Source organism: Bos javanicus, chromosome 10 (assembly GCF_032452875.1).
Source record: "Bos javanicus breed banteng chromosome 10, ARS-OSU_banteng_1.0, whole genome shotgun sequence".
Lineage (NCBI taxonomy): Eukaryota > Metazoa > Chordata > Mammalia > Artiodactyla > Bovidae > Bos > Bos javanicus.
Window position 1 is genome coordinate 11499436 of NC_083877.1, and position 26568 is coordinate 11526003.

The 26568-nt window shown below is 36.3% G+C and overlaps 1 protein-coding gene across 2 annotated transcripts in view; it reads left to right on the plus strand.

The window, feature by feature from the left end:
* Positions 1-26568, plus strand: part of ERO1A (endoplasmic reticulum oxidoreductase 1 alpha) — a 50479-nt gene that overhangs the window by 6036 nt on the left and 17875 nt on the right. For both annotated transcript variants that reach the window (XM_061430077.1, XM_061430078.1), the window contains exons 2-8: positions 3620-3739; positions 4545-4628; positions 9108-9146; positions 14551-14627; positions 14719-14792; positions 22492-22612; positions 24711-24757. In XM_061430077.1, coding sequence (XP_061286061.1) covers positions 3620-3739; positions 4545-4628; positions 9108-9146; positions 14551-14627; positions 14719-14792; positions 22492-22612; positions 24711-24757 — 562 coding nt within the window. The remainder of the gene's footprint in view (positions 1-3619; positions 3740-4544; positions 4629-9107; positions 9147-14550; positions 14628-14718; positions 14793-22491; positions 22613-24710; positions 24758-26568) is intronic.

The window sequence follows — 26568 nt, forward strand, 5'->3', positions numbered from 1 at the left end:
GAAAAGCATGGGGAATGTCAACAACTAAGAAGTATCAGGGATGAGACTCAACCCTAGAAGGCCTAACTCCAGAGCCTGCCTGCTAACCCTGTTGTTACACACTGCCTCCCCTCGAGGGTGGGAGAAGGGGATTGCTGGGTTGCTTGGAAGAAAGCAATGTAAGGCCTTCAAAGGCTTCCCTACTCTTAAAAGACCAGGATTGAATAGTGTTAGGCCTACTTCGGTCCATATAGCTACCACCCCTCAGCAAGGGCCTTTCCATTGCTTCCTATTCATTTGGCCTCCTGCCCCGCCAAGGCTGATTATTACCTGAAGCCCAGAGCAGCAAGCTGCACATTTTGGCATTCATCAGTCACTTGTGTGTGTTGTGGGAGCAGGTGGGGGAGTGCATTTTTTTAAAAAATTCAAATTCTTATGGTAGGGCCACAGTTCTGTTTCACTTTGGGAGATATGATAGTGGTTACTTATGCCCCCATAGCACATTCTGAAGGACAGCACCAAGCCATCCTTCTTATATATCAGCACCCATCTTTTGGTCTTAGTTTAGGTAATAGGACTCTGCTTCATTTTCAAGGTTCTGCTCTGGGTCCATTAACTGGAATTCTACCTTAGACTTTTCCTGAGACTGTTCTGGTAACATACATGGTTCTTTAATTTCTAGAACTGGGTCTGGCATCATACCTGCTAGACTTCCTTCCAGGGATCAGGTTCTGCTGCCTGTTGGCAAGCTTCTCCGAACAGTCAGATGGTTTGGATTTCCAAGTATCTTCCTGCCTCTCCTTTGCTGGACTCTTCCATCCAGTGAAGCTCCTGTCACCCCTGTTCTACCTCCTTAGCTGCCCTTCGAGCTGAATTGTAGTTGATAATACCTCCCACTTAATATCTAAGGTAAGGGGCAGAAGATTTCTAAATCGACCATTGTCCTGCTTTCTCTCCTCAGTGGCCTCTAGGCTATAATCCACGTCTGCCTTGGAGGTATCATGTATTTCTTTCTGGTTTGGAGCTTCTTATCACTTTCTTTGTAATTAGGATGTGATCAGCAGAATATAGGACCCAGAGATTTGTTTCTTTGCTGCTTGCTTTCATTCTCCCGTGCGTGCCTTCTGTCCTTTGACCTGGCATGGCCTGGGGCACTCACCTCCAGTATAGGTGACATGAAAGTGCCTACTTACAATTAGGCAGCGCGGTGCTGGGCTCCAGTGAATCAGAGTGACAGTGGACAGCTTTCATTCATTTATTCACCAATCCAAACCAAAAAAATCGTTGAGCATCTACTGTGTGCTTTCTAGAAGTACAGTGCTCAGTCCCAGGCATACAAAAATGAACAAACATGAATTTGCTCTCAGGGTTCTTAACTCTAGTGAGAGGGAGTGAAATATAGATACATTCAGTACAGTGAGGTCATTCTTGTGTAGGAGTATGTGGAGTGTGGTGGGAGCTCTTGGGAGAGACAGTTAACCCAGCTCGGGGTGAGTGGTACCTTAGGGGAGCTTCCCAAAAGAGAGGAGGATAGTTTTTTGCCTTAAAAATGAATTCCTCAGGGGGAGAAATGGATTGCGTCAAACCCTTCTTCTTCAGTCTGTTTGTGTTTTTTCTTCTGTGATTTAATGTGACTCTCTGTCCCCTGTCCCTTTGGCCTTTGCAGCCTTTGGGCCTATTATTCTTTGTGTAATAATTTGTATCCAAGGGGAGAAACAGTAGCTTATTTTATGTTCTTAGAAGTTTTGCCTTGAAAGCACAAAAAGAAAGAGGCATGAAAAATCAAATCATCTATGTTAGAAGCACTTTGGGCTTCCTTCATGGTGGTAAAAAATCTGCCTGCAATGCAGGAGACCCAGGTTCAATCCCTGGGTCCGGAAGATCCTCTGGAGAAGGGAATGGCAACCCACTCCAGTATTCTTGCCTGGAGAATTCCATGGATAGAGGAGCCTGGCAGTCTACAGTCCATGGAGCTACAAAGAGTTGGACACGACTGAGCAACTTAGACACACACTCACAGGAGCACTTTTGTTTTGTTGGTACCCAGAATTAGGACTCTAAGATTATTGTAAGATTATTGTATACTGAGAAAATTTTTAGCAGGAAACAAGGACACATTTGCATATGAAATGAAAATAGTTATTACAGTGACAAAATATGCAGCTCAGATTTCTAGAAACTGAATTCTTTAGTCCAAAACAAATAAGACTAGGCAAATTGGATAAAAAGCAAACAAACAAACAACTTATCTCTTGAATATTGCTGTCATCATTCCGAGTATTCTTATTTCTTAGGTGAAAATTTCCCTTACTGTTTTGTGATGTTTTAAAATTAAAAGATAGTGTAGGATTTTACATATTCCAAAAGGAGAACACCTAAATTCAGTATTTCAATGAATTATTCTTTATTTGATTCCTTACCAATAGACTTTTAAGTTATTATTTTATTGGCAATACATCTCCCAGAAATATAATCCAAAGTAGTTTATAATGCAGATATTCAGGCCAAAGTCTAAGGATCTCTTTTCTGCAGCATGCTGTATATTAAAAAAAAATTTTAAGTTACTTAAAAAGCCATAATGTGTTTTTTACTTATTTAAGGCAATGCTTAATTAATTCTGTTAGACGTTTGCCTAATCCCAAATAAATATCTCAGAATTTTACCTTCACAATTGATAACATTGTCTGATTATGTTTTCCCACTGCATATGATTATAATATGATTTAATAATTTGATTTCTTAAATACAATTAGGACATTGGTTTTAAACATTTGAAGATCAGGATTGGCTTTGTGGGTTAATTTGCCATCTCAGTGTTGCTGATGATAAGTAATTTTTAGCATTATTTCAAATCTATAAAATTTATCAAGGCCAATATTTGAGGGTTGTTATATCCTTAAAACAAATTATTGTTTCACTTATAAATTCAATATCACTTCTTACATTCACCAACCTTGTCTGTGACCTACACATCCTGTTGGAAACTAAAAGGAAAGACAGAGACAACTGAATTATAGGAATACTGGGTCTCAAAGAATTCAAGGGTGGTAATGCCTTCAGGAAAGATGGTAGAAGTGGGAGCAGGCAAACTCTAGGGAATTCAGCTAGCATATGTTCTCCATCTTCTACTTCTGCTTCTTCTGATTCTTCTGTAGAATCTCTCCTCTCTCTGCCAGCTAGCTGGCTTATGTGTTCCTCAGTTCACGTGATGGAACATGGTCTGAGTTTACTTCTTTAGTGACATGGGGAGACATCGCTCCTTCTTAGCCTCAATTCCAGGGTCCTGGAGTGGAGACAATGACTCGTTTTGGATTAGAAGCCCACCCCCGGTCAGTCTGGAGGGTGGGGTGGGGATACTGAGTGGCTGCAGGGAACCAACTCTTTGGGAATATGTGTAGCGTTTTGAGCTCAGTACACCCTCCCCACAAATGGTATCCACTGCATTCCTATACGTATATAGTAAGAGCAATAGCATTACTCAATTCTGGCCATCTCCCAGCTCAGAAAATTATATGGAGGCAAGAGGCTAGGGGCTGGTTGAGTAAAGGGCTCTTTTATCATAACCATGTGAGGAAAAAACTCTGTTGCGTCTATGATATTTTGATATAATAGATATAATACTCCATTTTCTTTGTAACAGGTTAGTGGTTACTTGGATGATTGTACCTGTGATGTTGAAACCATTGATAAATTTAATAACTACAGGCTTTTCCCAAGACTTCAAAAACTCCTGGAAAGTGACTACTTTAGATATTACAAGGTATTTAAAAATTTGTGGGGTGGTATAGGAATACTTAAAGCTTAAATGGATAATTACATTTTCTTAGGAAGCACTGACCTTCAAAATTGTGTTTATTATTTAAAATTGAGCAAGGCTATATTAGGAAAACACAGTTCATAAGAATGAACCATATGGTTCTGAAATGACCCATTGAATACTTTTAATTTCAAAAACTGAGTTTTGAACTCTAGTGTTGGAATCTAGCTGGTTAAATTGAAGTCTGAACAGAAACTATTATATTGTTATCGAAGTCATGAGTTGTTCATAACATTCCAAAACATCAGATTTGCTCCAATTAATTTAAAAAAAGAAGTATTTTTAAGAAGCATGACTTTATTCTGACCAGTATTATTTTAACAAGTAACTTGTGATGTTTTATCTTGAGATATCTGTTGAAAGAGTATAGAAAACCTGATCATTGGACTCTGCAGTACACTCTGTGTTCACAATTGTCTGTTAGCTATTACTTTCATTGAAAGGCTTCGAGTTGAAAAAAAAAAAAGACTGTAAGTTGAGCAGTGATGACATGAACTACTTTGGCTCCCAGTTGCCATCTGTTCAGGAACTGTTTAGTAGCATATTTTGTCTTTATGACCAAGTCTACCAATTTGCTTAGACCAGCTACGTGTTTATACCATCACTGAAACTTGACAACTGGTAAATGGATGAAGTAGAATAATTGCAACTGATAACATGACCAGGTTATAGTATCATAATTCAACATCTGTCTGTTACAATCTTGAGATTCTTATTTTTATAACTTTTCTCTAATTTTATTTTGCAGGTAAACCTGAAAAGGCCATGTCCTTTCTGGAATGATATCAACCAGTGTGGAAGAAGGGATTGCGCCGTCAAGCCTTGTCACTCAGTAAGAACAGTCTATACATTTAAGAACTGTCACGTTTTTGGAATAATTGCAATTTTTGAAAGGGTCCAATATAACTAAAATAATATTTGAATCCTTAGGTTAAATATCAGTTCAGTTCAGTTCACTCAGTCGTGTCTGACTCTTTGCGACCCCATGAATCGCAGCACGCCAGGCCTCCCTGTCCATCACCAACTCCTGGAGTTCACTCAGACTCACGTCCATCGAGTCAGTGATGCCATCCAGCCATCTCTTCCTCTGTCATCCCCTTCTCCTCCTGCCCCCAGTCCCTCCCAGCATCAGAGTCTTTTCCAATGAGTCAGCTCTTCGCATGAGGTGGCCAAAGTATTGGAGTTTCAGCTTTAGCATCAGTCCTCCAATGAACACCCAGGACTGATCTCCTTTAGAATGGACTGGTTGGATCTCTTTGCCATCCAAGGGACTCTCAAGAGTCTTCTCCAACACCACAGTTCAAAACCATCAATTCTTCAGCTCTCAGCTTTCTTCACAGTCCAACTCTCACATCCATACATGACCACTGGAAAAACCATAGCCTTGACTAGACGGACCTTTGTTGGCAAAGTAATGTCTCTGCTTTTCAATATGCTGTCTAGGTTGGTCATAACTCCTGCAGTGCAGGAGACCCAGGTTCGATCCCTGGGTCGGGAAGATCTCCTGGAGAAGGAAATGGCAACCCACTCCAGTATTCTTGCCTGGAAAATGCCATGAATGGAAGAGCCTGGCAGGCTATAGTCCATGGGGTCGCAAAGAGTCAGACATGACTGAATGACTTCACTAAAATTGCTAACACTTGCTGTTTTCTGTGTTTTTTTGTTTGTTTGTTTGTTTTTTGGGTTTTTTTTTGATAATAGCCATCCTAATGGGTGTAAAGTGATAGTGTTGTTTGAGCAGCTTATTTGTATACATGTAAATATTGCTACATATACGTGTCTAGTATGAGGAATAAGGCAAGTGTAAAGTGTTATTTATGAGTATTTTATCATTAGCTGAACGAAAAGCAAGTTTTTAGTTATTTTAAACATGAGCATATCATTAAAATGATATCAATTTAAATATTTCATTTTATTTCACTAATTCTAGGTATTTATATTTAGTAATAGGAAAAGTATTTGAGGAAATTCACATTTACCAAGTACTTTTTTTGTATGGCTTTTTAAAATGCTAAAACTATGGTGGATTCTTATTAAAGACATTTAATTGCACTTGCACATTAAATGGGCTATTAACATTAGTCAGAACAAGCAGTTTGGCAATTATTGCAAATTTGAATCTCATCTTGCAACAGCGTTACTTGTAATTATTTTAACACAGTGTAGAACTAGGGATTGCCACCTTCAGAAGAAGATTGGAGAGGGCAGGACAGCCTGAGAGACACGTCGTATAAAGGAATAGCTTATTGATTCCCAGGTTGACAGACTGACAGATGAAATCCATTTCACTGTAAATCCTAGAGAAAACAGCCAAGTGTAGCATTTAAGAAGCTAAACCTTAAGATGTTTATTATCTGACTTGAGCCCACAGAAATACTAAAATAAAATAATTCGGTGAAAGCTACCAATTTGTGCTGAGAGACTGAGAGAACCTACTTATTTCACCTTCTGTAGAACTGGAGTCAAGTGCCTTTCATGCCAATACCCTCCCCCCTCTTTTTTTTCTTGACCTGGGTTCTTGATGGAGAGAAGTCTTTTTTTTTTTTTTTAAAGATATTTGGGCTTCCTTGGTGGTGCAGTGGTAGAGTCTGCCTGCCAATGCAGGAGATGTAGGTTCTATCCCTGGCTTGGAAAGTTCCCCTTGAGAAGGAAATGGCAACCCACTCCAGTATTCTTGCCTGGGAAATCCCATGGACAGAGAAGCCTGGTGGGCTACAGTCCATGGAATAGCAAAAGAGTTGGATATGACTTAGCAACTAAACAACAACAACAACAGAAAATATTTATTCACTCCATAAATATTCTTATATTTTAGTGTAGCAGAGGAGTGCCATAATTAGACCGAAGACTCAGAAAGATTACTGGTAGTATTGTGGAGAGTAGGGAGCGAAAGATGAGATGGAGTGGAGACTGGTGAAGAACTAGCAATTAGCAATTGAATGTAATTTTATTCAATAATGAATATTTTTGAGAGTCTACTATGTACCTGGACCTGGGCAAGTAAGATGAGCACTTGTCATGACGAAGTACTGGAAGAGAAACACTAAGTGATCATTTCAATACATCTAGGATAACCCAATAATAGATATGCCGAAGGTGTACACACAAGGAGCAGAGGAAAGGGAGGGTAGAGGAGAGAGACACCACGGAGCTCCACTCCAAATGACAACAAGGGAATGAGCCATTTTAATTCCTCTTAGGACAAGCCTGGTCTCAGTTCTAATAGTTCCTGAGTAGGGCAGTCTATCACAACTAAAGAGTGATTAGAAATAATTTCAAATACTTTGAAATACTTGCTTCAGCCTAAATAATCAGCTGTCCCATCTAGCATTTTATATTGTACATTACTGAAATCTTGACATCTCACTATTATATTCTTCATTGTGTATCTTAAAAAGACATTGCAGGAATTCCCTGGCTGTCCAATGGTTAGGACTCCATACTTTCACTGCTAAGGGCCCGGGTTCAATCCCGGGTTGGGTAACTAACATCCCACAAGCCACATGGTGTGGCCAAAAGAAGAAAAAAAAAGGACACTGCATCATGAGTACAGTGCAATTATCACATGTGCAATACATGTACAAGGTGAAACACGGTTAACTCACTACTGCATAAGGTCTGCTGATGTTTTGTTAATACCTTTTTGAGCTAAATGAGGAACTAAGACCAGCTTCTTTTTGTCAACACTTTGATTTCTTTTTTCAGTTCATGTATATACTTGGTTCAGGTTATATGTTGGGACACAGTGGAGATAGAAAAATAATAAAAAATTGAAATTCTGTTCTTCATACGGGGCTTCAATGAGAAGGCAATGGCAACCCATTCCAATATTCTTGCCTTAGAGAATTCCATGGACAGACCTTGGGGTTGCAAAGAGTTGGACACGACTGAGTGACTAATGCAGCACAACAATGGGGCTTTAAAATGCACATCTTTTGATTTGCACCCCTGATTCCAGAGAATATTTGAATGAGGCAGATTGTGTGCCCATGGAGGCTGGACTCTCTCTGAGAGTTATTTATTACCTTTACAGTTAATCAGAACAATGTTCTTTCACTTCCATTATTAATTGGCCAATGTGAAAAAGAAAAACAATATTCAGCGTTAGTCCAGGAGTAAGAAATGAACACTCTGGTGGATAAATCTTTTGGAGATTAATTAGAAAGATGTAGCCAATAAAAATAGTACATATCCTTTGACTTAGCAATTCTACAAAGATTTTCACTTATAATTGGATAGATGTCCAAAGATGACCATAAAGCAGTACTGAATATTGTAAAAATGTCAGTTCTGCTGAAATCAACCTATATATTTGACCTGGTTTATTATATAAAAAAATTAGAAACCATCTAAATATCTGGTCATAGAAAAAGACTATACATTGATCTAGTTCAAAGTCTAGATGAGTACTCAATAAAGTGTTCATCTCTGTGTGGGTCTTTCCCTTTGGAATCTATTTCAGGACTGCACTGAATATATTTAGCATTGGAATAGGACCCTGCAACTTACAGCACTCTCTCACATACGTCATTATCTCTACTAACAGCATCACTTTGAGAATAGGCAGATAGATCCTGTGTTATGCAGTGGTCAACACAGAACTAAAAACTAGTACCATTTTCCTCTGAAAAGAACTAGAGTTCCTTAAAAAATGGTTGATTCCTAGACTGGAACAAGAAATATATAGGAGCCTGGAGTGTCTTTTCATAACAGAAACAAAAAGTGCTGTTAAAGATTACTGGGGTAGGGACTTCCCCGTGGTCCGGTGGCTGAGATTTCTTGCTCCCAATGCAGGGGACCCGGGTTTGGTTCCCTGGTTGGGGAACTGGATCCTGCATGTGGCAACTAAGGTTCCTGCATGCTGAAACAAAGATCCAGCATGCCAGCAACTAACATCTGGCACAGCCAAATAAATAGAAATATTTTTTTTTTAAAAGATTACTGGGGAAACATATAAAAGACACCAGTGCAGCTGAAGACACAGGCCACATAGAAAAGACACAGGCCAGCACTTAGTCTCCTAGTGGTCAAATGTGGGACAGTTTGAGCATTAAGAAGAATAATGGCCAAGATTCTGTTTTTATATTTCCATGCTCTAATATGTGTAATCAATCCACAGCATGACTTATTGAATTTTTTGTTTATTTTTAAGAAATAATATAAAGACTGCCTAACTGTTCTCAGTTAAATATTAGCCTGTTAACTTCAGTCATTTGTTCTGTGAATTCTTCTTACAAATCATAGAACTATAAAATATTTTTTTCAGAAGATAGAATAACTGTCATCTAAAGCATTTTAAAATTTCTTTCAGGATGAAGTTCCTGATGGAATTAAGTCTGCAAGCTACAAGGTTTGTATATATACTTATTAATGTGTCTAGTATTGGGCAAAACTAAAAAACTCACTTCCCCTACCAACTAAAACCTCACTTCTCTGGTCCCCTGTACAGTGATACTCCTTGAAAGTTATGTGTACTCAGCGGCTCTAATTCTTTTTTCCTCCATTTTCTTTACCTTTTTTTTTTTTAAAAATTAAAGCTTAAAAGAAAAAAGTAGGGGGGAACCCCAAATTGTGTACGCGTCACCCAGCTTAAGGCATTACCAGTATATACGGTCAATCTTGTTTCATCTATCCCTTCCACTCCATTCTCCCAATTATTTTAAAGCCAGTCTGAGATAAATCATTTTGTTTACAAATACTTTGTATGCATCTCTAAGACAGATGATACTTTAAAAACCCCACATAACCAAAGTCAGGGTTCCAGTCTCTCTTGTTTCGTAAATATCTTAATGTATGTGCATGCGAGCCCAGTCGCTTCAGTCCAACTCTGCGACCCTATGGGCTGTAGCCTGCTAGGCTCCCCTGTCCATTGGATTTTCTGGCGTGGTTTGCTGTGCCCTCTTCCAGGGGATCTTCCTGACCCAGGGATCAAACCTGCATATCCGTGTCTCCTGCATTGCAGGCAGATTCTTAACCCACTGAGACACCTGGAAGCTCTTAATAGTCAATTTCAAATAGGATTCACACATATTCCACACATTTCACTTTGTATGCATCATACCTGTTATATGTCCTAAGCTCCTAAGGTGCTATTTGTGTTAGTGAAAAACCTGGGAAATTATAGATTAAGTTTATGAGAAATATGTATGAGAAGCAGAGGATGAGTAGTCCTGCATAGAGAGAGTAGTCCTATTTTATAGTGGCTTTATCCTTCATTGCATGGTGCAAATTAACCACTTATTACTGTTTAGTACTTTTAAAATTTTACAGTAAATCCTTTTGACTGAAAGAACTAAAAGAGGAAAAAGAAAGTACATGTTTAATGAAAAATGAAGTACTGAATTTCCACTTCTCACAGCAGTTGATGACGATATATAACTCACACAAGTATTATTGTTTCCCATCCATAAGAACCATGGAAGTATCACTGATCATATGAAAATCAAAACACACAGATCTGCTGACAAAGCCTGAGCATCTACTTTGTAAGTTAGTGGTTGTTTTAAGAAGAATGTGTCTAAGACAGCTTAACATGTGCAGCTGCAGACGATACATTTACATAATCATTTTGGGATGTGTGATTTTCCATTTAGACTAAATAACTGTTCTAAATTAAAATTTTCTGATACTTTTATTATGAAAATTTTCATACATACAGCCAAGTTGAAGGAATTTTCATGTGAACACTGGATCATACTAATCATACTAATCACCTAGATTCTACTATTAACATTTTCATAAACTCACTTTACTACATATCTGTCTATCTGTTCATCCTATTAGCCGTCCATTAAACCATTTTATTTTTTGGATGTATTTCAAACAAGTTGTAAGCATCAGTATACATTGTCCTCACTATATGTCATTAACTATATATATATATAATTAGAAGTATATGATTGAGTAGAGTTTAATATTTGCTTATATGTACATTTAATAAAATTGATATACAATGAAGTGCACACATCTTAAATGTGCATTTATTAAATGCATACATCTTTGTAACTTAGGCTTCTGTTTCAATACAGAGCATTGCTGTTACCCTAGAAAGTTGTTTCCTACCCCATCCCAGTCAATCCATATGCCTTCCCCAGAGGCAATGGCTGTTCTGCACTTTTTCTGTGTTAGATTTAAACTAATTTTGATCATTTTTGATTCTGCATTTTTTTATTCATACACAAAGAATGAAGTCATAGCTATTAATGTGTTGGCTCTAGTGCAGAGCTTTGCGTGTAATTAAATGATGCCGTCATCAGCTGTTTCAAATAATCATTTTAATTCCAGAATTTAAAAAAAAATTATTTATTTTTGGTTGTGCTGGGTCTTTGTTGCTTTGCATGGGCTTCTCTAGAGTGCGGGCTCAGCAGTTGTGGAATACAGGCTTTAGTTGCTCTGAGGCATTTGTAATCTTCCCAGATGAGAGATTCAACCTGTGTCCTCTGCATTGGCAGGTGGATTCTTATCCAATGCGCCACCAGGGAAGTCCCAGAAATTGTTTGATTTTTTTCATTCAGTTGATGCTCAAAGTAAAATTTTCAGAAGTTCATTCTGTTGAAGAAAAGCATTTGTCACTGAATGTTAGTATAAATTCATTTAAAGTTCAAAGTTGAAGATGAAGTATTTGTTTTGTGGGGATGATACACATATTAAATTTTGATGAAACAGTGTCCTGCTTCCCTGGCGGTCCAGTGGCTAAGACTCCATGCTCCCAATGCAGGGGGCCTGGGTTCGATCCCTAGTCAGGCAACTAGATCCCACACCCTGCAACTAAGAGTTGCAAGCCACAACTAAACATCCCACACGTCACAACTAAGACCTGGCACAGCCAGATAATAAAATATTAAGGAAAAAGAAACGATGTCCTGGTAAATCAAGAAATGTCCTTACTAAATCAAGAAATCTTAACTAAATCAGAATTGTAATTGGTTGAGGTACATACATAATTGTATCCTGACATGCTGTGATATGTTATTACTTAAGATAGAAGTTACTACTTCTATCTATTTGACGATTACTATTGTCAAAATATATATATTTGTCAAAATATATAGGAGATGCTGAAGGACAGGGAAGCCTAGTGTGCTGCAGTACATGGGGTCACAGAGTTGGACATGACTGAGCAGCTGAAAAACAAAATAAGATTTTGTATTTATATATACACTAAGTAATGACTGAAGTTTTGGGGATGAAGCTTATACTGAATAAAATATTACTTCAGCATGGTAGTGGACTTTCTTTGCTCTCCATCATCAATCCAATTTTATAAATGCTTGAGCCTTTGAAGAACTATTAATAGTCCAAGAATGCTTCATTGATATTGATCATTTTTAAATAAATGAGCCCTCTAAATGTTGGTTGCATTTTCAAAATCAGTAGAGAATCATTATTCAAAGTATCTATTGGTGGACTGCTTAAAGAAGAGAACAAAACAAATTTCAGCTTTTGAAGCTTTAGCAAGTTGTACTTATTATAACAAAGCTTGTAAACAAAGACCTGGATATTCATTGATATGAAAAGTAGGAAAGAACTTTACATATTAAGTGAAGAAAGCTTAAATGGTATACTAGATTAAATTCTGAAATTTTACAATTGTGTTTTGGAGACTCTCCCCTTGTGGGAAGAGTCTCCTCTTGATGAACTCTTGCTTTTAACTGGATACATTTATATTCTGAGCTATGAGGAAGGCCCAAATTCTGACCTGAAATGGATTTAAATTAAGAAAGCTTACAATTTCATTTCTACTTTGAAGATAATTTATTTGATGATTTTTATCTTATTTGTTAAAGAGATGTACTTAGAGGCAAAGAATAGAACTGTGAAAATATGTGGGCTAAAATATTTTCATATATTTACCTGTAGAAGTAATATTTTTCTCAGTTAAAGTGGAAGTGGCTCAGTCATGTCCAACTCTTTGCAACCCCATGAACTGCAGCCTACCAGGCTCCTCTGTCCATGGGGATTTTCCAGGCAAGAATACTGGAGTGGGTTGCCATTTCCTTCTCCAGGGTATCTTCCCAACTTAAGGATGGAACCTGGGTCTCCTGCATTGCAGGCAGACTCCTCACCAGCTGAGCCAGGAGGGAAGTCTTCTCAATTAAAAACTGTATCTTCAGAGAAGAGTCAGTTGAAAGTAGGGATGATTTCAAATTAACCTTAAAATTAACTTTGAAGAAGATTGTGGGCAATTTTGTAAAACACTGAAAATAATAAGCATCTTAGAAAAATTATTTTTCTCCAGAAAAAATGCCACTGACATAGTTTTGAGACAGATGTGACTTACAAAGCTAACTAAGTTATTAAATAGGAGCTAGGAATAGTTATTTTCTTTAACTTACATTTTAATATTCAGGTAATCAATAATAAACAACTTTTGCTTAAATATAGATAGGTATATTAAAATACATAAGTGTATGTTATCTTTTGAACAAATTTTGTTTACTTTTTGCTAAGTATTTTTAAGTTTTTTATTTTGAAATAATTTTTAACTTATTGAAAAGTTGCAAGATTAATATAAAGACATTTTGTACATTTTTTATAAACATTCACTAATTTTTAATATTTTGCCTCAACTGTCGTAGCATGCTTAAATACATAAAGTTTTTTAAACCATTTAAGAGTTATACATCATATGCCTTTACCCGTTTATACTTAATTATGTATGTGTGAGCACATGCTCAGTTGTGTCTGACTGCAACACCAAGGATTGCATCCCTCCAGACTCCTCTGTCCATGATATTGCCTGGGCAAGAATACTGGAGTGGGTTGCCATTTCCTTCTCCAGGGGATCTTCCCAACCCAGGGATCGAACCCATGTCTCCTGCATTGCAGGCAGATGCTTTACCACTGAGCCACCAGAGAAGTCCTAATTATGTATAAAAATAATTTTATTTTTGAAAGTAGTATTTGAGTTGAGTTGTCTTTAGGTCAACCAGTGTAATGAAACAAATCATTTCAAACAGTTATGTCATTTCAGTTATTTCAGTGTTCACTTTTATCCTCAAAAGAGTCCTTGTCTGGACAGTCATTTGTACGATCATCCTTACAATAAGGACATAATAGGCACTCAGTTTATATTTGTTGAGTGATTGAATTCGTGGTCTCCTGCTTCCAGTGTCATCTTTTAGCTGTATGGTAGTGATGCCTGGTGTGTTGTGAAGTCTCATGATCCATATTACTTCCCTTGTACACAGCAAGCAGAATACATATCGTGACTTTGACTTTGCAAAGAAATACAGTTGTTAAACAATGTATTTTAAGCACCTAAAGATATTGGAGTACTTTTTATAAGACTTGGTAACCTCCAGGGCATTTTTAGAATCATGGTATTTAGAGTTGAAATAGATCGTAGACGCACATGATCTAGCCCAACCACTTATTTTATGGAAAAGAAAACTGATGCTCACAATTAGGTCATTAGAAAAGTGGAACACTGCGCCATGACTCCTTGCCAACTGATTTCTTTAACCTCTAAGATTTTCTTAGTGGACATTTTGATAGTTGTTGGACTATAAATTATTCTTTATTTTGTAAACATAATAGTAAATTGTGTTCTCCAACAAAACAAAGAGCAAAGCCTTTTACTTATAGTTTAGCTTCAGGAGGAATGTGAGGCTTGTTTTTTTTTTTTTCTTGTAAAGTTTTGAAACCAAGGGGATGATGCTAGCTCTAAAAGAACCTCAAATTCCTTAGACAGTCTTCTTAAAAATTTTTTAAATACAATTAATTGAATTCTATTTCTTTCCCTTTTGTTTTAGTATTCTGAAGAAGCCAATAATCTCATTGAAGAATGTGAGCAAGCTGAACGACTTGGAGCTGTGGATGAATCTCTGAGGTTTGGTGTTTTATTTGCAGTAGTATTTTGTGCTTTTCCAGGTGAAATGTTAACTTAAGAAAAAGAGTAACTCCATTTTCTTTGTTTAAAGTGAGGAAACACAGAAGGCTGTTCTTCAGTGGACCAAGCATGATGATTCCTCAGACAACTTCTGTGAAGTTGATGGTATAACATTTTTTATACTATGCATGTTAAGATTGTACCTAAGGAAAAATATTCTTTTGAAATAATTTAAAGAAAAAAATCCTCAGTTTCTAACAGTTTGGGAGTTCCTCAAAAAGCTAAACACAGAATTACCATGTGACTTAACGGTCAACTCCTTAGCATTTACCCCCAAAAGATTGAAAACAGTAAAGCAGATACTTGTACAACCTGTTCACAGCAGCCTTATTCGCAACAGCCAAAGTACCCATCAGCAGATGACTGTATAAACACAGTGTCGTGTACACGTACAGTGGAGTGCTGCTGCTGCTGCTGCTGCTAAGGCGCTTCAGTCGTGTCCGTCTCTGTGCGACCCCATAGACGGCAGCCCACCAGGCTCCCCCGTCCCTGAGATTCTCCAGGCAAGAGTACTGAAGTGGGGTGCCATTGCCTTCTCCGCAATGGAATGCTATTTAGCCATAAAAAGAAAGAAAGTTCTGATACATGCTGCAGTATGGATAACACTGAAAACATTAGGCTAAATGAAATAAGCAAGGTGCAAAAGGACAAGTGTCCTATGACCCCACTTACATGATATACCTAGAATAGGCAAACTGATACAGGCAGGAAGTGGTTTTAAGTTACCAGGAGTTAGCAGGAAGGAGAGTGGGAGTTATTGCTTAACGGTTTCAGTCTCTGTTTGAAATCATCGGAAAGTTTGGAAACAGTGATGATGGTTGCACAACACTGTGAATATAATTAATGCCACTGAATTGTAGTCTTAAACATGGTTAAAATGACAAATTTCATGTTGTGTATATTTTACCACAATAAAACAATTTAAAAAGATAACCCAGTTTCTGGAAAAAAAAAAAAATCACCTCCTGAGTTTGCAGTTCTGTGTACTTAGTAATATATATATATTTAACTTTTGTAATATATTCAGGTACTTGTATAACCTGCTTTGTTATACTGACCTTGGATTGTTAAATATTTTCCTTAATGATGATTTGTGTTGTTTTTTGGAAAGAAAATAATGAACCATGAGTTATGTCTGTGACATTTAAATAAAACCAAGCCAGAGCTCTGGTATGATTAAAATCTGGAGTCCTAGAATGCATTAGAACCATTTGATTTATGGATTTTTAAATTAGATTTATAGATTCTCCCAGTCTTCCATTTTTTTTTAGTATCTCCTTTTTTGTAAGTTTACTTGTTAGCATTTTAATTGGCTAAACAAAATTAAACTGAGTTGAGTTTTTGTATCCTTCTTTGTTTCTTTTGGAACAGACTAATGATTTTTTTTAAAAAATCAGTGAAAAGAATGATATAGATCATTTTAAATGTAAGCAAAAGATGAATCTGAAACACCCCCCTCCCCAAAAAAGGGAAAAGAAAAAGGGAAAGTACTCGTATTTAATTTGTGGCTTTATTTTGGGGAAAAAAAGTACATAAACTTTACTTAATGAAAACCATGACCACATTTTAGCAGATACATATGTGTAATCCATTGTTTCTAATTCCCAAATCTGAAACTTTAAAAAATGACTATTTTTCTCCTTAAATTTAGTGCAGATTCACTCAGTATGAATATTCATGTTTTTTTACTACAGAAATACTTATGTGTTTGTTTAAAGGTTGCTGCCCCAATCTCTGCTGGAATAATATTCAGCATATGTTGCATGTACTATATTACTGTTCTAAAATCTGAAAAGTTCTGAATTTCAAATCACATTTGGGCCCGAGGGTGTTGGGTAAAGAACTGTGGACTTATACCTAGTGTTAGGCCAATAAGGAAAGGATGATAAAATGCTCTCCCAACGCTAATTTTGCCATCTTTTCTGCAAGGATTCTTTGGCCTAAACATTGCTATGTGAGATAAAATTCACCTTGTAACATGGCAACTTATATTTTTATTAGGCCTGCAGTATTAGAGAAAGAATGGGAATACCTTTACCAAAGCGTCCTTTTAAAGCTACATGCTTACTTTTGTGTCACAAATCAGTAATTCACTCTGTATATGATGGAGTTCTGTTATCTTGGCTGAATAACTTGTCCACATATTTTTGTTTCTTCTCTTACAGGAAGGTGAATATATTTTTTAAAAAAGGACAGCTTTATAAGAAATAAATAATGTATGTAATGATAGGTAGAGGATAGGTATTTTGTAAATCTTCTTTTTTCATATATTATTTTTATTTTTCTTAAAGCATTTGTCTTATTTAGGACTTGGTTTTTTTTTTTGTTTATAGCCTTTCAGTATTTTTTTTTTAATTAATTATTTTAATTGGAGGCTAATTACTTTACAATATTGTAGTGATTTTTGCCATACATTGACATGAATAAGCCATGGGTGTACATGTGTTCCCCATCCCAAATCCCCCTCCCACCACTCTCCCCATCCTATCCCTCAGGGTCATCCCAGTACACCAGCCCTGAGCACCCTGTCTCATGCATTGAACCTGGACTGGCAATCGGTTTCACATATGATAATATACATGTTTCAATGCTATTCTCTCAAATCATCCCACCCTCACCTTCTCCCACAGAGTCCAAAAGACTGTTCTTTACATCTGTGTCTCTTTTGCTGTCTCGCATATAGGGTCATTGTTACCATCTTTCTAAATTCCATATATATGCGTTAGTATACTGTATTGGTGTTTTTCTTTCTGACTTACTTCATTCTGTATAATAGACTCCAGTTTCATCCACCTCATTTTACTGATTCAAATGCATTCTTTTTAATGGCTGAGTAATATTCCATTGTGTATATGTACCACAGCTTTCTTATCCATTCTTCTGCTGATGGACATCTAGGTTGCTTCCATGTCCTGGCTATTATAAACAGTGCTGCGATGAACATTGGGGTACACGTGTCCCTTTTTAACTCTGGTTTCCTCAGTGTGTATGCCCAGCAGTGGGATTGCTGGGTTGTATGGCAGTTCTATTTCCAGTGTTTTAAGGAATCTGCACACTGTTCTCCACAGTGGCTGTACTAGTTTGCATTCCCACCAACAGTGTAAGAGAATTCCTTTTTCTCTGCACCCTCTCCAGCATTTATTATTTGTAGACTTTTTGATAGCAGCCATTCTGACTGGCATGAGATGGTACCTCAGTGTGGTTTTGATTTGCATTTCTCTGATAATGAGTGATGTTGAACATCTTTTTCATGTGTTCGTTAGCCATCTGTATGTCTTCTTTAGAGAAATGTCTGTTTAGTTCTTTGGCCCATTATTTGATTGAGTCGTTTATTTTTCTGGAATTGAGCTGCAGGAGCTGCTTGTATATTTTTGAGATTAATTTTTTGTCAGTTGCTTCATTTGCTATTATTTTCTCCCATTCTGAAAGCTGTCTTTTCACCTTGCCTATAGTTTCCTTCATTGTGCAAAAGCTTTTAAGTTTAATTAGGTCCCATTTGTTTATTTTTGCTTTTATTTCCATTACTCTGGGAGGTGGGTCATAGAGGATCCTGCTGTGATTTATGTCAGAGAATGTTTTGCCTATGTTTTCCTCTAGAAGTTTTATAGTTTCTTCTTACATTTAGATCTTTAATCCATTTTGAGTTTATTTTTGTGTATGGCATTATAAAGTGTTCTAGTTTCATTCTTTTACAAGTGGTTGACCAGTTTTCCCAGCACCACTTGTTAAAGAGATTGTCTTTTCTTCATTGTATATTCTTTCCTCCTTTGTCAAAGATAAGTTGTTCATAGATGCATGGATTTATCTCTGGGCTTTCTATTTTGTTCCATCGATCTATATTTCTGTTTGTGCCAGTACCATACTGACTTGATAGTACTGTCTTTGTAGTATAGTCTGAAGTCAGGCAGGTTGATTCCTCCAGTTCCATTCTTCTTTCTGAAGATTGCTTTGGCTATTTGAGGTTTTTTGTATTTCCATACAAATTGTGAAATTATTTGTTCTAGTTCTCTGAAAAATACCATTGGTAGCTTGATAGATTGCATTGAATCTATAGATTGCTTTGGGTAGTATACTCATTTTCACTATATTGATTGATTCTTGATTCATGAATCAAGATTGATTCTTGATTCTTCCAATTCATGAACATGGCATTTTTCTCCATCTATCTGTGTCATCTTTAATTTCTTTCATCAGTGTTTTATATTTTTCTATATATACGTCTTTTGTTTCTTTAGGTAGATTTATTCCTAAGTATTTTATTCTTTTCATTGCAATGGTGAATGGAATTGTTTCCCTAATTTCTCTTTCTGGTTTCTCATTGTTCGTGTATAGGAATGCAAGGGATTTCTGTGTGTTAATTTTATATCCTGAAACTTTACTATATTCACTAATTAGCTCTAGTAATTTTCTGGTGGAATCTTTAGGGTTTTCTATGTAGAGGATCATGTCATCTGCAGACAGTGAGAGTTTTACTTCTTTTCCAGTCTGGATTCCTTTTATTTCTTTTTCTGCTCTGATTGCTGTGGCTAGAACTTCCAAAACTATGTTGAATAGTAGTGGTGAGAGTGGGCACCCTTGTCTTGTTCTTGACTTTAGGGGAAATGCTTTCAATTTTTCACCATTGAGGATAATGTTTGCTGTGGGTTTATCATGTATGGCTTTTATTATGTTGAGGTATATTCCTTCTATTCCTGCTTTCTGGAGAGTTTTTATCATAAATGGATGTTGAATTTTGTCAAAGGCTTTCTCTGCATCTATTGAGATATGGTTTTCATCTTTCAATTTGTTAACGTGGTGTATCACATTGATTGATCTGCAGATATTAAAGAAACCTTGCATCCCTGGGATAAAGTCCACTTGGTCATGATGTATGATCTTTTAATATGTTGTTGAATTCTGTTTGCTAGAATTTTGTTAAGGATTTTTGCATCTATGTTCGTCAGTGATATTGGCCTGTAGTTTCCTTTTTTTGTGGCATCTTTGTCTGGTTTTGGTATTAGGGTGATGGTGGCCTCATAGAATGAGTTTGGAAGTTTACCTTCCTCTGCAATTTTCTGAAAGAGTTTGAGTAGGATAGGTGTTAACTCTTCTCTAAATTTTTGGTAGAATTCAGATGTGAACCCATCTGGTCCTGGGCTTTTGTTTGCTGGAAGATTTCTGATTACAGTTTCGATATCTGTGCTTGTGATGGGTCTGTTAAGATTTTCTATTTCTTCCTGGTTCAGTTTTGGGAAGTTGTACTTTTCTAAGAATTTGTCCATTTCTTCCAAGTTGTCCATTTTATTGGCATGTAGTTGCTGACAGTAGTCTGTTATGATCCTTTGTATTTCTGTGTTGTCTGTTGTGATATCTCCATTTTCATTTCTAATTTTGTTGATTTGATTCTTCTCCCTTTTTTTCCTTGATGAGTCTGGCTAATGGTTTGTCTATTTTATTTATCTTCTCAAAGAACCAGCTTTTAGCTTTGTTGATTTTTGCTGTGGTCTCCTTTGTTTCTTTTTCATTTATTTCTGCCCTAATTTTTATGATTTCTTTCCTTCTACTAACCCTGGGGTTCTTCATGTCTTCTTTTTCTAGTTGCTTTAGGTGTTGAGTTAGGTTATTTATTTGATTTTTCTCTTGTTTTTTGAGGTAAGCTTGTATTATCATGAACCTTCCCCTTAGCACTGCTTTTACTGAGTCCCATAGGTTTTGGGTTGTTGTGTTTTCATTTTCATTCGTTTCTTTGCATATTTTGATTTCTTTTTTTATTTATTCTGTGATTTGTTGGTTATTCAGAAGCGTGTTGTTTAGCCTCCATGTGTTTGTATTTTTAATAGTTTTTTTCCTGTAGTTGACATCTAATCTTAATTAGAAATTTGAGCTTTTGTCATCTGGCAAAATATGGTTATAATAACTTTATAAAATGAAGTTGGAGAGAGATGAAGTATGTCATAAGTAAAATTATGAGTCAGCTAATGTTTATCTCTAATGAGGCAGAATATTAAAAATTTAATCATTCTTTGGTGGTTTGTTTTCTGTCTTAAAATACTAAATGCTGAGTATTATTTATTTATTTTGAAAGCCAGTGTTATTTTTTATAAATTTATTATAATTTGCTATACTGAAGCAATCTCTATAGTACTATTAATAATTGAGATGAACAGAGTTATCTGTTCCTAAACTAGGTGATTCCATACAGATTTGTTTTTAAAGTTTTAATTTTTATTTCTAGTTATTTTAATTGCTACTTTTACCTTGAACTCTCAGTTATTTCTAGGTGCTATCACTGTGCTGTTTCCAGAAGCAAATTCCCTTCTAATTTATGACTCTAATGAACTGCGAATTGGGTTAAAAATAACCAAGCTTAGTTTATCTTAATTTTTTAAATGAGAAGTAGATACTGTAGAGAGCTTGATGGACTGTCATGTAAGCACCTTTTGGCTCAGATTTTTGTCATCCACTTTGGTTGCTTTGAGGCCATTTTCACTCCCTTCCTCATTCTTTGTTAGTTCATGCTGTTAAGCTTTATAGATTAGTTATTACTGTATTATTAACTAATTCCATAAGGCAACTGGAGGACTAGGGGTCATATTTTTTTGGTTTCATTTTAAAGTTTTAATACATTATACAAATTTATAGAACATATAAGAAACCAATATCCCACCAATTTTGGTATGGTTTTCATATATATCTATAATTATCTTTTCTATAGTGCTTATCTTTTCATTTTATTAGGTTGCCTTTGTACTTAATAGTTCTCTTGATTGTAAAGTGGTCTATTATATATCATAATACCAGTGGAAATGGAAATGGAAGTGTTAGTTGCTCAGTTGTGTCCAACTGTTTGTGACCCTGTGGACTATAACCCACCAGGCTCCTCTGTCTCTGTAATTCTCTAAGCAAGAATACTGGAGTGGGTTGCCATTTCCTTCTCCAGAGGATCTTCTAATACCACTAGTTAATATTTATTTTACTCTTATTATTGTTCTCAGCACTCTGCATCTTTAAACTTCTTTAAGTCTCACAGTAACACTATGAGTATTATCCTCATTTTACAAATGAGGACACCGAAGCATAGAGAATTTACATGACTTGCTCAGGGTTTCAAAGTCAATAAGTAGTAGGTTGTTTGTTGTTCTGCCACTCAGTTGTGTCCAACTCTTTGCAACCCCATGGACTACATCATGCCAAACTTGCCTGTCTCTGGCTCCTAGAGTTTGCCCAAACTCATGTCCATTGGGTCAGTGATGCCATCCAGTCATCTCATCCAGGTACTCTGGCTCCAGAGCCTGTGCTTTGCTCTGTTGGACATTTAGGATGCTTCTAATTTTCCCTTTAATAAATAATACTGATACAAATATCATCCTGCTTATAATTTTTTGCATATTTAGGATTATACCTTTGGGACAGCTTTGTGGTGGTCATGTAAAAAGGAAGTGGTACTAATACGTCTTCACTTACCTCAGTTACTTATGAACTGCTTGTGGTTAATGTGATGGGAAATGTACGTATATTCTTTGCCTGGATAGCTTACTGGAATCGAATTACTATGTTCCTTCAATTCTGTAATTCACATACTCCTTTTTTTTTTTTTACCTTTGTAAAACCAGGATGCTTTTGCCACTGGTGTGTAATTTAATGTGGATGTTTTTGTTTCTTCTTCTTTTCCCTTGTATTTTTCTCCTTAAAAGGTGTTTTTAAGTCCCAAATGCATTGTTAACATTTGTAGTGCCTTAGAATCAATGCAATACAGTCTGTCATACTAGCTTTTTAAGGTAACTGAAAAAAAAGAAAGATTATTATAAAACATGTTGTTTTACAGATATACAGTCTCCTGATGCTGAGTATGTCGATTTGCTCCTTAATCCCGAGCGCTACACGGGTTACAAGGGACCAGATGCTTGGAAGATATGGAATGTCATCTATGAAGAAAACTGTTTTAAGTATGTGTCATTTTCCTTTCAAAATTCCTGAAAGATGTGCTCATTTCTCTTTATAAACAAACAGAATCATAATGACTTAAAATTACAAATCAAATTCACTTTATTAAAGGATGTATTTGGACATAGTAACATATTCATTCATTAATCCAGTTTCCCTCTGGGGAAACATGTAGACATGCATGTCAACAAATACTTCTTTTTTAAAAGACTTAGAATAATATTAGACTTTTATGGGAGTGTTGTAGGCATTTCTCAAATGTTCCTTAAGTGGGTTATAGAATCTCAGGTGAGCTAACCTAGAGCCAGAGAGATGATATAGTTAGTGCAGGGAATAAATTAGGGTGTATAGCTGCATATTCTTTTCGGTGCTCTATACTCCTCTTTTTTTGTCGCTGTGGTTATTTTACCTGCTTTCAAATTAAAGTTAAGTTCTGAGAAAAATATTACTTATTATAAATAAGTAATATTTGAGCACTCCTGATGTGCCAGTTGTTGTGTTAAATATGTTATAAACATTTCCTCCTTAGTCCTTGTAACAACTCTGTGCTGTAGTCATCACTGTTTACACATGGAGAAACTGACACTTGGAAAGGTTAACTGATTTGTCTAGTGTCAAAGACGTAGTAAGTGGAAGAACCCTCTTTGTCCTCCTACTGGCTACAGTGGAAGCTGTCAGTTTGAACAGTGGGAGACTGAGACATGCTTCAAGTTTTCCCATTTGTAAGCCTCTAGGCTGTAAACAGGGTACTTATTGGGTTTTGGTAGGGACGTGTGTGTGCACATGGATGTTATGCTATCTCAGAGGTGGGGATAATTCTGGGAAAATTTCTGGAGTTTCCAAGTATGGCAAAAATACTTTTTACTTTTCGTGTCAAATATAAGCATTTGAGATCAGCAGTTTCTTTTTTTGACTTGCAGAATTTCTGCAATTTAGAAAGTGGAGAGTTTTCATCATTTACTCATTTCTGCCATGTGTTAACATTTAAATTCTCTTCACTCTTATTAGGAATGTTTGATTTATAGAATTTATTGACTTACTTTAGAGGTTTTTTCCTAATTTTTTAATATAAACTAAAATAGAGCCCAACTAAAGCATTTGTTAGATTTTGTATTAGTTATTAGTTAGTTATTGTTTCCTAATTGATTTATATCATTGTCCACATAATATTTCTAAAATACAATGTAGGAGGCACTAAAATTGACTGTTAAAACATAGCTTACGTGTTCTGTTCTCAAAGTGTCTCAAGTTGTGCGATTGTAAAATAAATACAGTACATTAAAATGATACCTATACTCTAGTAGTGATACTAGATTTAATTTGGGATTTAAAAACATTTTAGTGACATTACTCTCTTTTTTTCGTATTAAGTACTTATAAAAACTTATTTTAAACTTATTAAAAACCATCTTTATTGAAATTATAACAAACTTGAGGCCACAGAGCAAATTGATAGACTTAAAATTATCAAAGTGGAAAATAATCTAACCACACTGTTTTTATCCCTTTTTATTTTAGTGCTTGTATTGAGTATTTGCCTCTTTTTCCTGCTTGTCTTTGAAACGAGTATATTTTATGACATACATATGTATATAACATATATAAAAATATGTTGGTAACTAGGAGAAGAGCTTGACTGGTGTTTTTTATCTTCCTTTGTTTGAAGAAATGATTATGAAATGACTTTTTGGCTGCTACAGTGGGAAAAGATCAGAAACTTTATCACTAAAACAAATAACCATCCTGCCTTATAGCAGTTAGAAAAAAGAAATATTTTATAAAATCAGTAAAACAGCTTGATTTTAGATATAGTTATTAACCAATGCAAGAGACATAAGAGATGCGGTTCAATTCCTGGGACAGGAAGATCCCCTGGAGGAGGACATGGCAACCCACTCCAGTATTCTTGCCTGGAGAATCCCATGGGCAGAGGAGCCTGTCCCTGAGGTTGCAAAGATTCAGACACGACGGAAGTGACTGAGCACACATGCACACACATAATTAGTAAAAAACTTTCTGAGGTAATTTCACTTTTACTTGACTAATGATAGCATGATGGGTAACATATTTATATTTTATACTTTAATTTTTTGTTTCTAGGCCACAGACAATTAAAAGACCTTTAAATCCTTTGGCTTCTGGTCAAGGTAAGTTATTTATTTGCCCTGTTATTTATTGGCTAGTGAACTTTGGTTAGAAGGAAGGAGGAGGCAAGAGAAGGATTGGCAGGAGCATTTGAGATCATATATTCCTGTTTTCACAGAAGTTATGACTCATTCTTGCAGAGAAATTGGTGTTGAAAATATTTACACTTTAGTAAGGAATATTTTTGTAATGAATGTAGACTATCATAGGATGAAGTTTAAATTATACATTTTTTATATATTTTTGCAGAATGTGTGCGTTCAGGCTTTCAGTTATTTTTACTCATCTTTTAGTTCAATGAATATCCAAAAAACTTCTGCCTCACTTCTTCCTAAAACTTGAAATTATTGTATATCTTGGGAGTCTGATTTCAAATTCAGTTGACTTTATATCTCATTAACATTTTTCATTTTCTGCTTATTCTCAGGGTCTGGCTTAAATGCTTCCTTGCCCACCCCATCAATTTCTCTGCTCTCCCCTAACTGGCAGTAATCTTTCTCCCCTCATAAAATGATCTTATGTATTATTTTGTTCCTCTTTCAGCTCTTTCCACTTGCTAGCATTATTTTACTACTATTTATGTATCTATTGGCTTCCCAGCTGGTTCAGTGGTAAAGAATCCGCCTGCCAAGCAGGAGACTTGGGTTCAGTCCCTGGGTTGAAAGATCCCTTGGGGAAGGAAATGGCTGCCCACTCCAGTATTCTTGCCTGGGAAATCCAATGGACAGAGGAACCTGGTGGGCTGCAGTCCATGGGGTCGCAAAGAGTCAGACACGACTGAGTGACTAAACCACCACCACCATCACCATGTATCTGTTAATCTACCCTAGTACTTTGAACATATGAGTAGCATTTCTAGGTTTCATCCCTTAGTAAAGAGCCTGAAACTAATAGATGGAATAGTTAGTTAAATGATCAATGAAAATCGCCCTCCTCATTTAATGGTCTTGTCTCCAGTAGTGAAAATCACTTGTTCCTTCAACAAATGATTATCCACTATTTACTATGTGTTAGGCACTGGAGAAGGCATGGCACCCCATTCCAGTACTCTTGCCTGGAAAATCCCATGGACGGAGGAGCCTGGTGGGCTGCAGTCCATGGGGTCACTAAGAGTTGGACACGACTGAGCGACTTCACTTGCACTTTTCACTTTCATGCATTGGAGAAGGAAATGGCAACCCACTCCAGTGGTCTTGCCTGGAGAATCCCAGGGACAGTGGAGCCTGGTGGGCTGCCGTCTATGGGGTCGCATAGAGTTGGACACGACTGAAGCGACTTAGCAGCAGCAGCAGCAGGCACTGGATAGGTGCAGAGGGGATGTAAAATTGAAAGTCACAAACCTTTCCAGTCTATAATAGGCAGAACAATTTGTTGAATAAATCATTTTAAGTGTATCATTTCAGGCTTTCTCCCTAGGAAATACATATCCATGTTTTCTGAATATATGCTTACTGATGAATTCTTTGATGTACTTTTAGCAAATGTGGAATGGTTTTCATTTTTAAAATTTATTTGAAAAACTGCTGATCTTATAGAGTCAACAAACAGAAATTTACTTCTGGAAAGCAGTGAGATTGCATCATTCCATAAATGTTGGCAGACTAGTCATTCTTAGGTTAGAAATGAAAGAATGTCTTTAAACACAGCTTATGAAGTCACATATGGTACTCAGTAGAAACTATTGATTTAATATCAGATGAGATGCAAATTCCTAGGCAAGAGATGATCTTCACTCTTAAGTGAAGTCAGTCACATTATGATCTGATAAGTTAATTAACCACCTTTGCCTATTTTAGATAAATGGGAACAATGT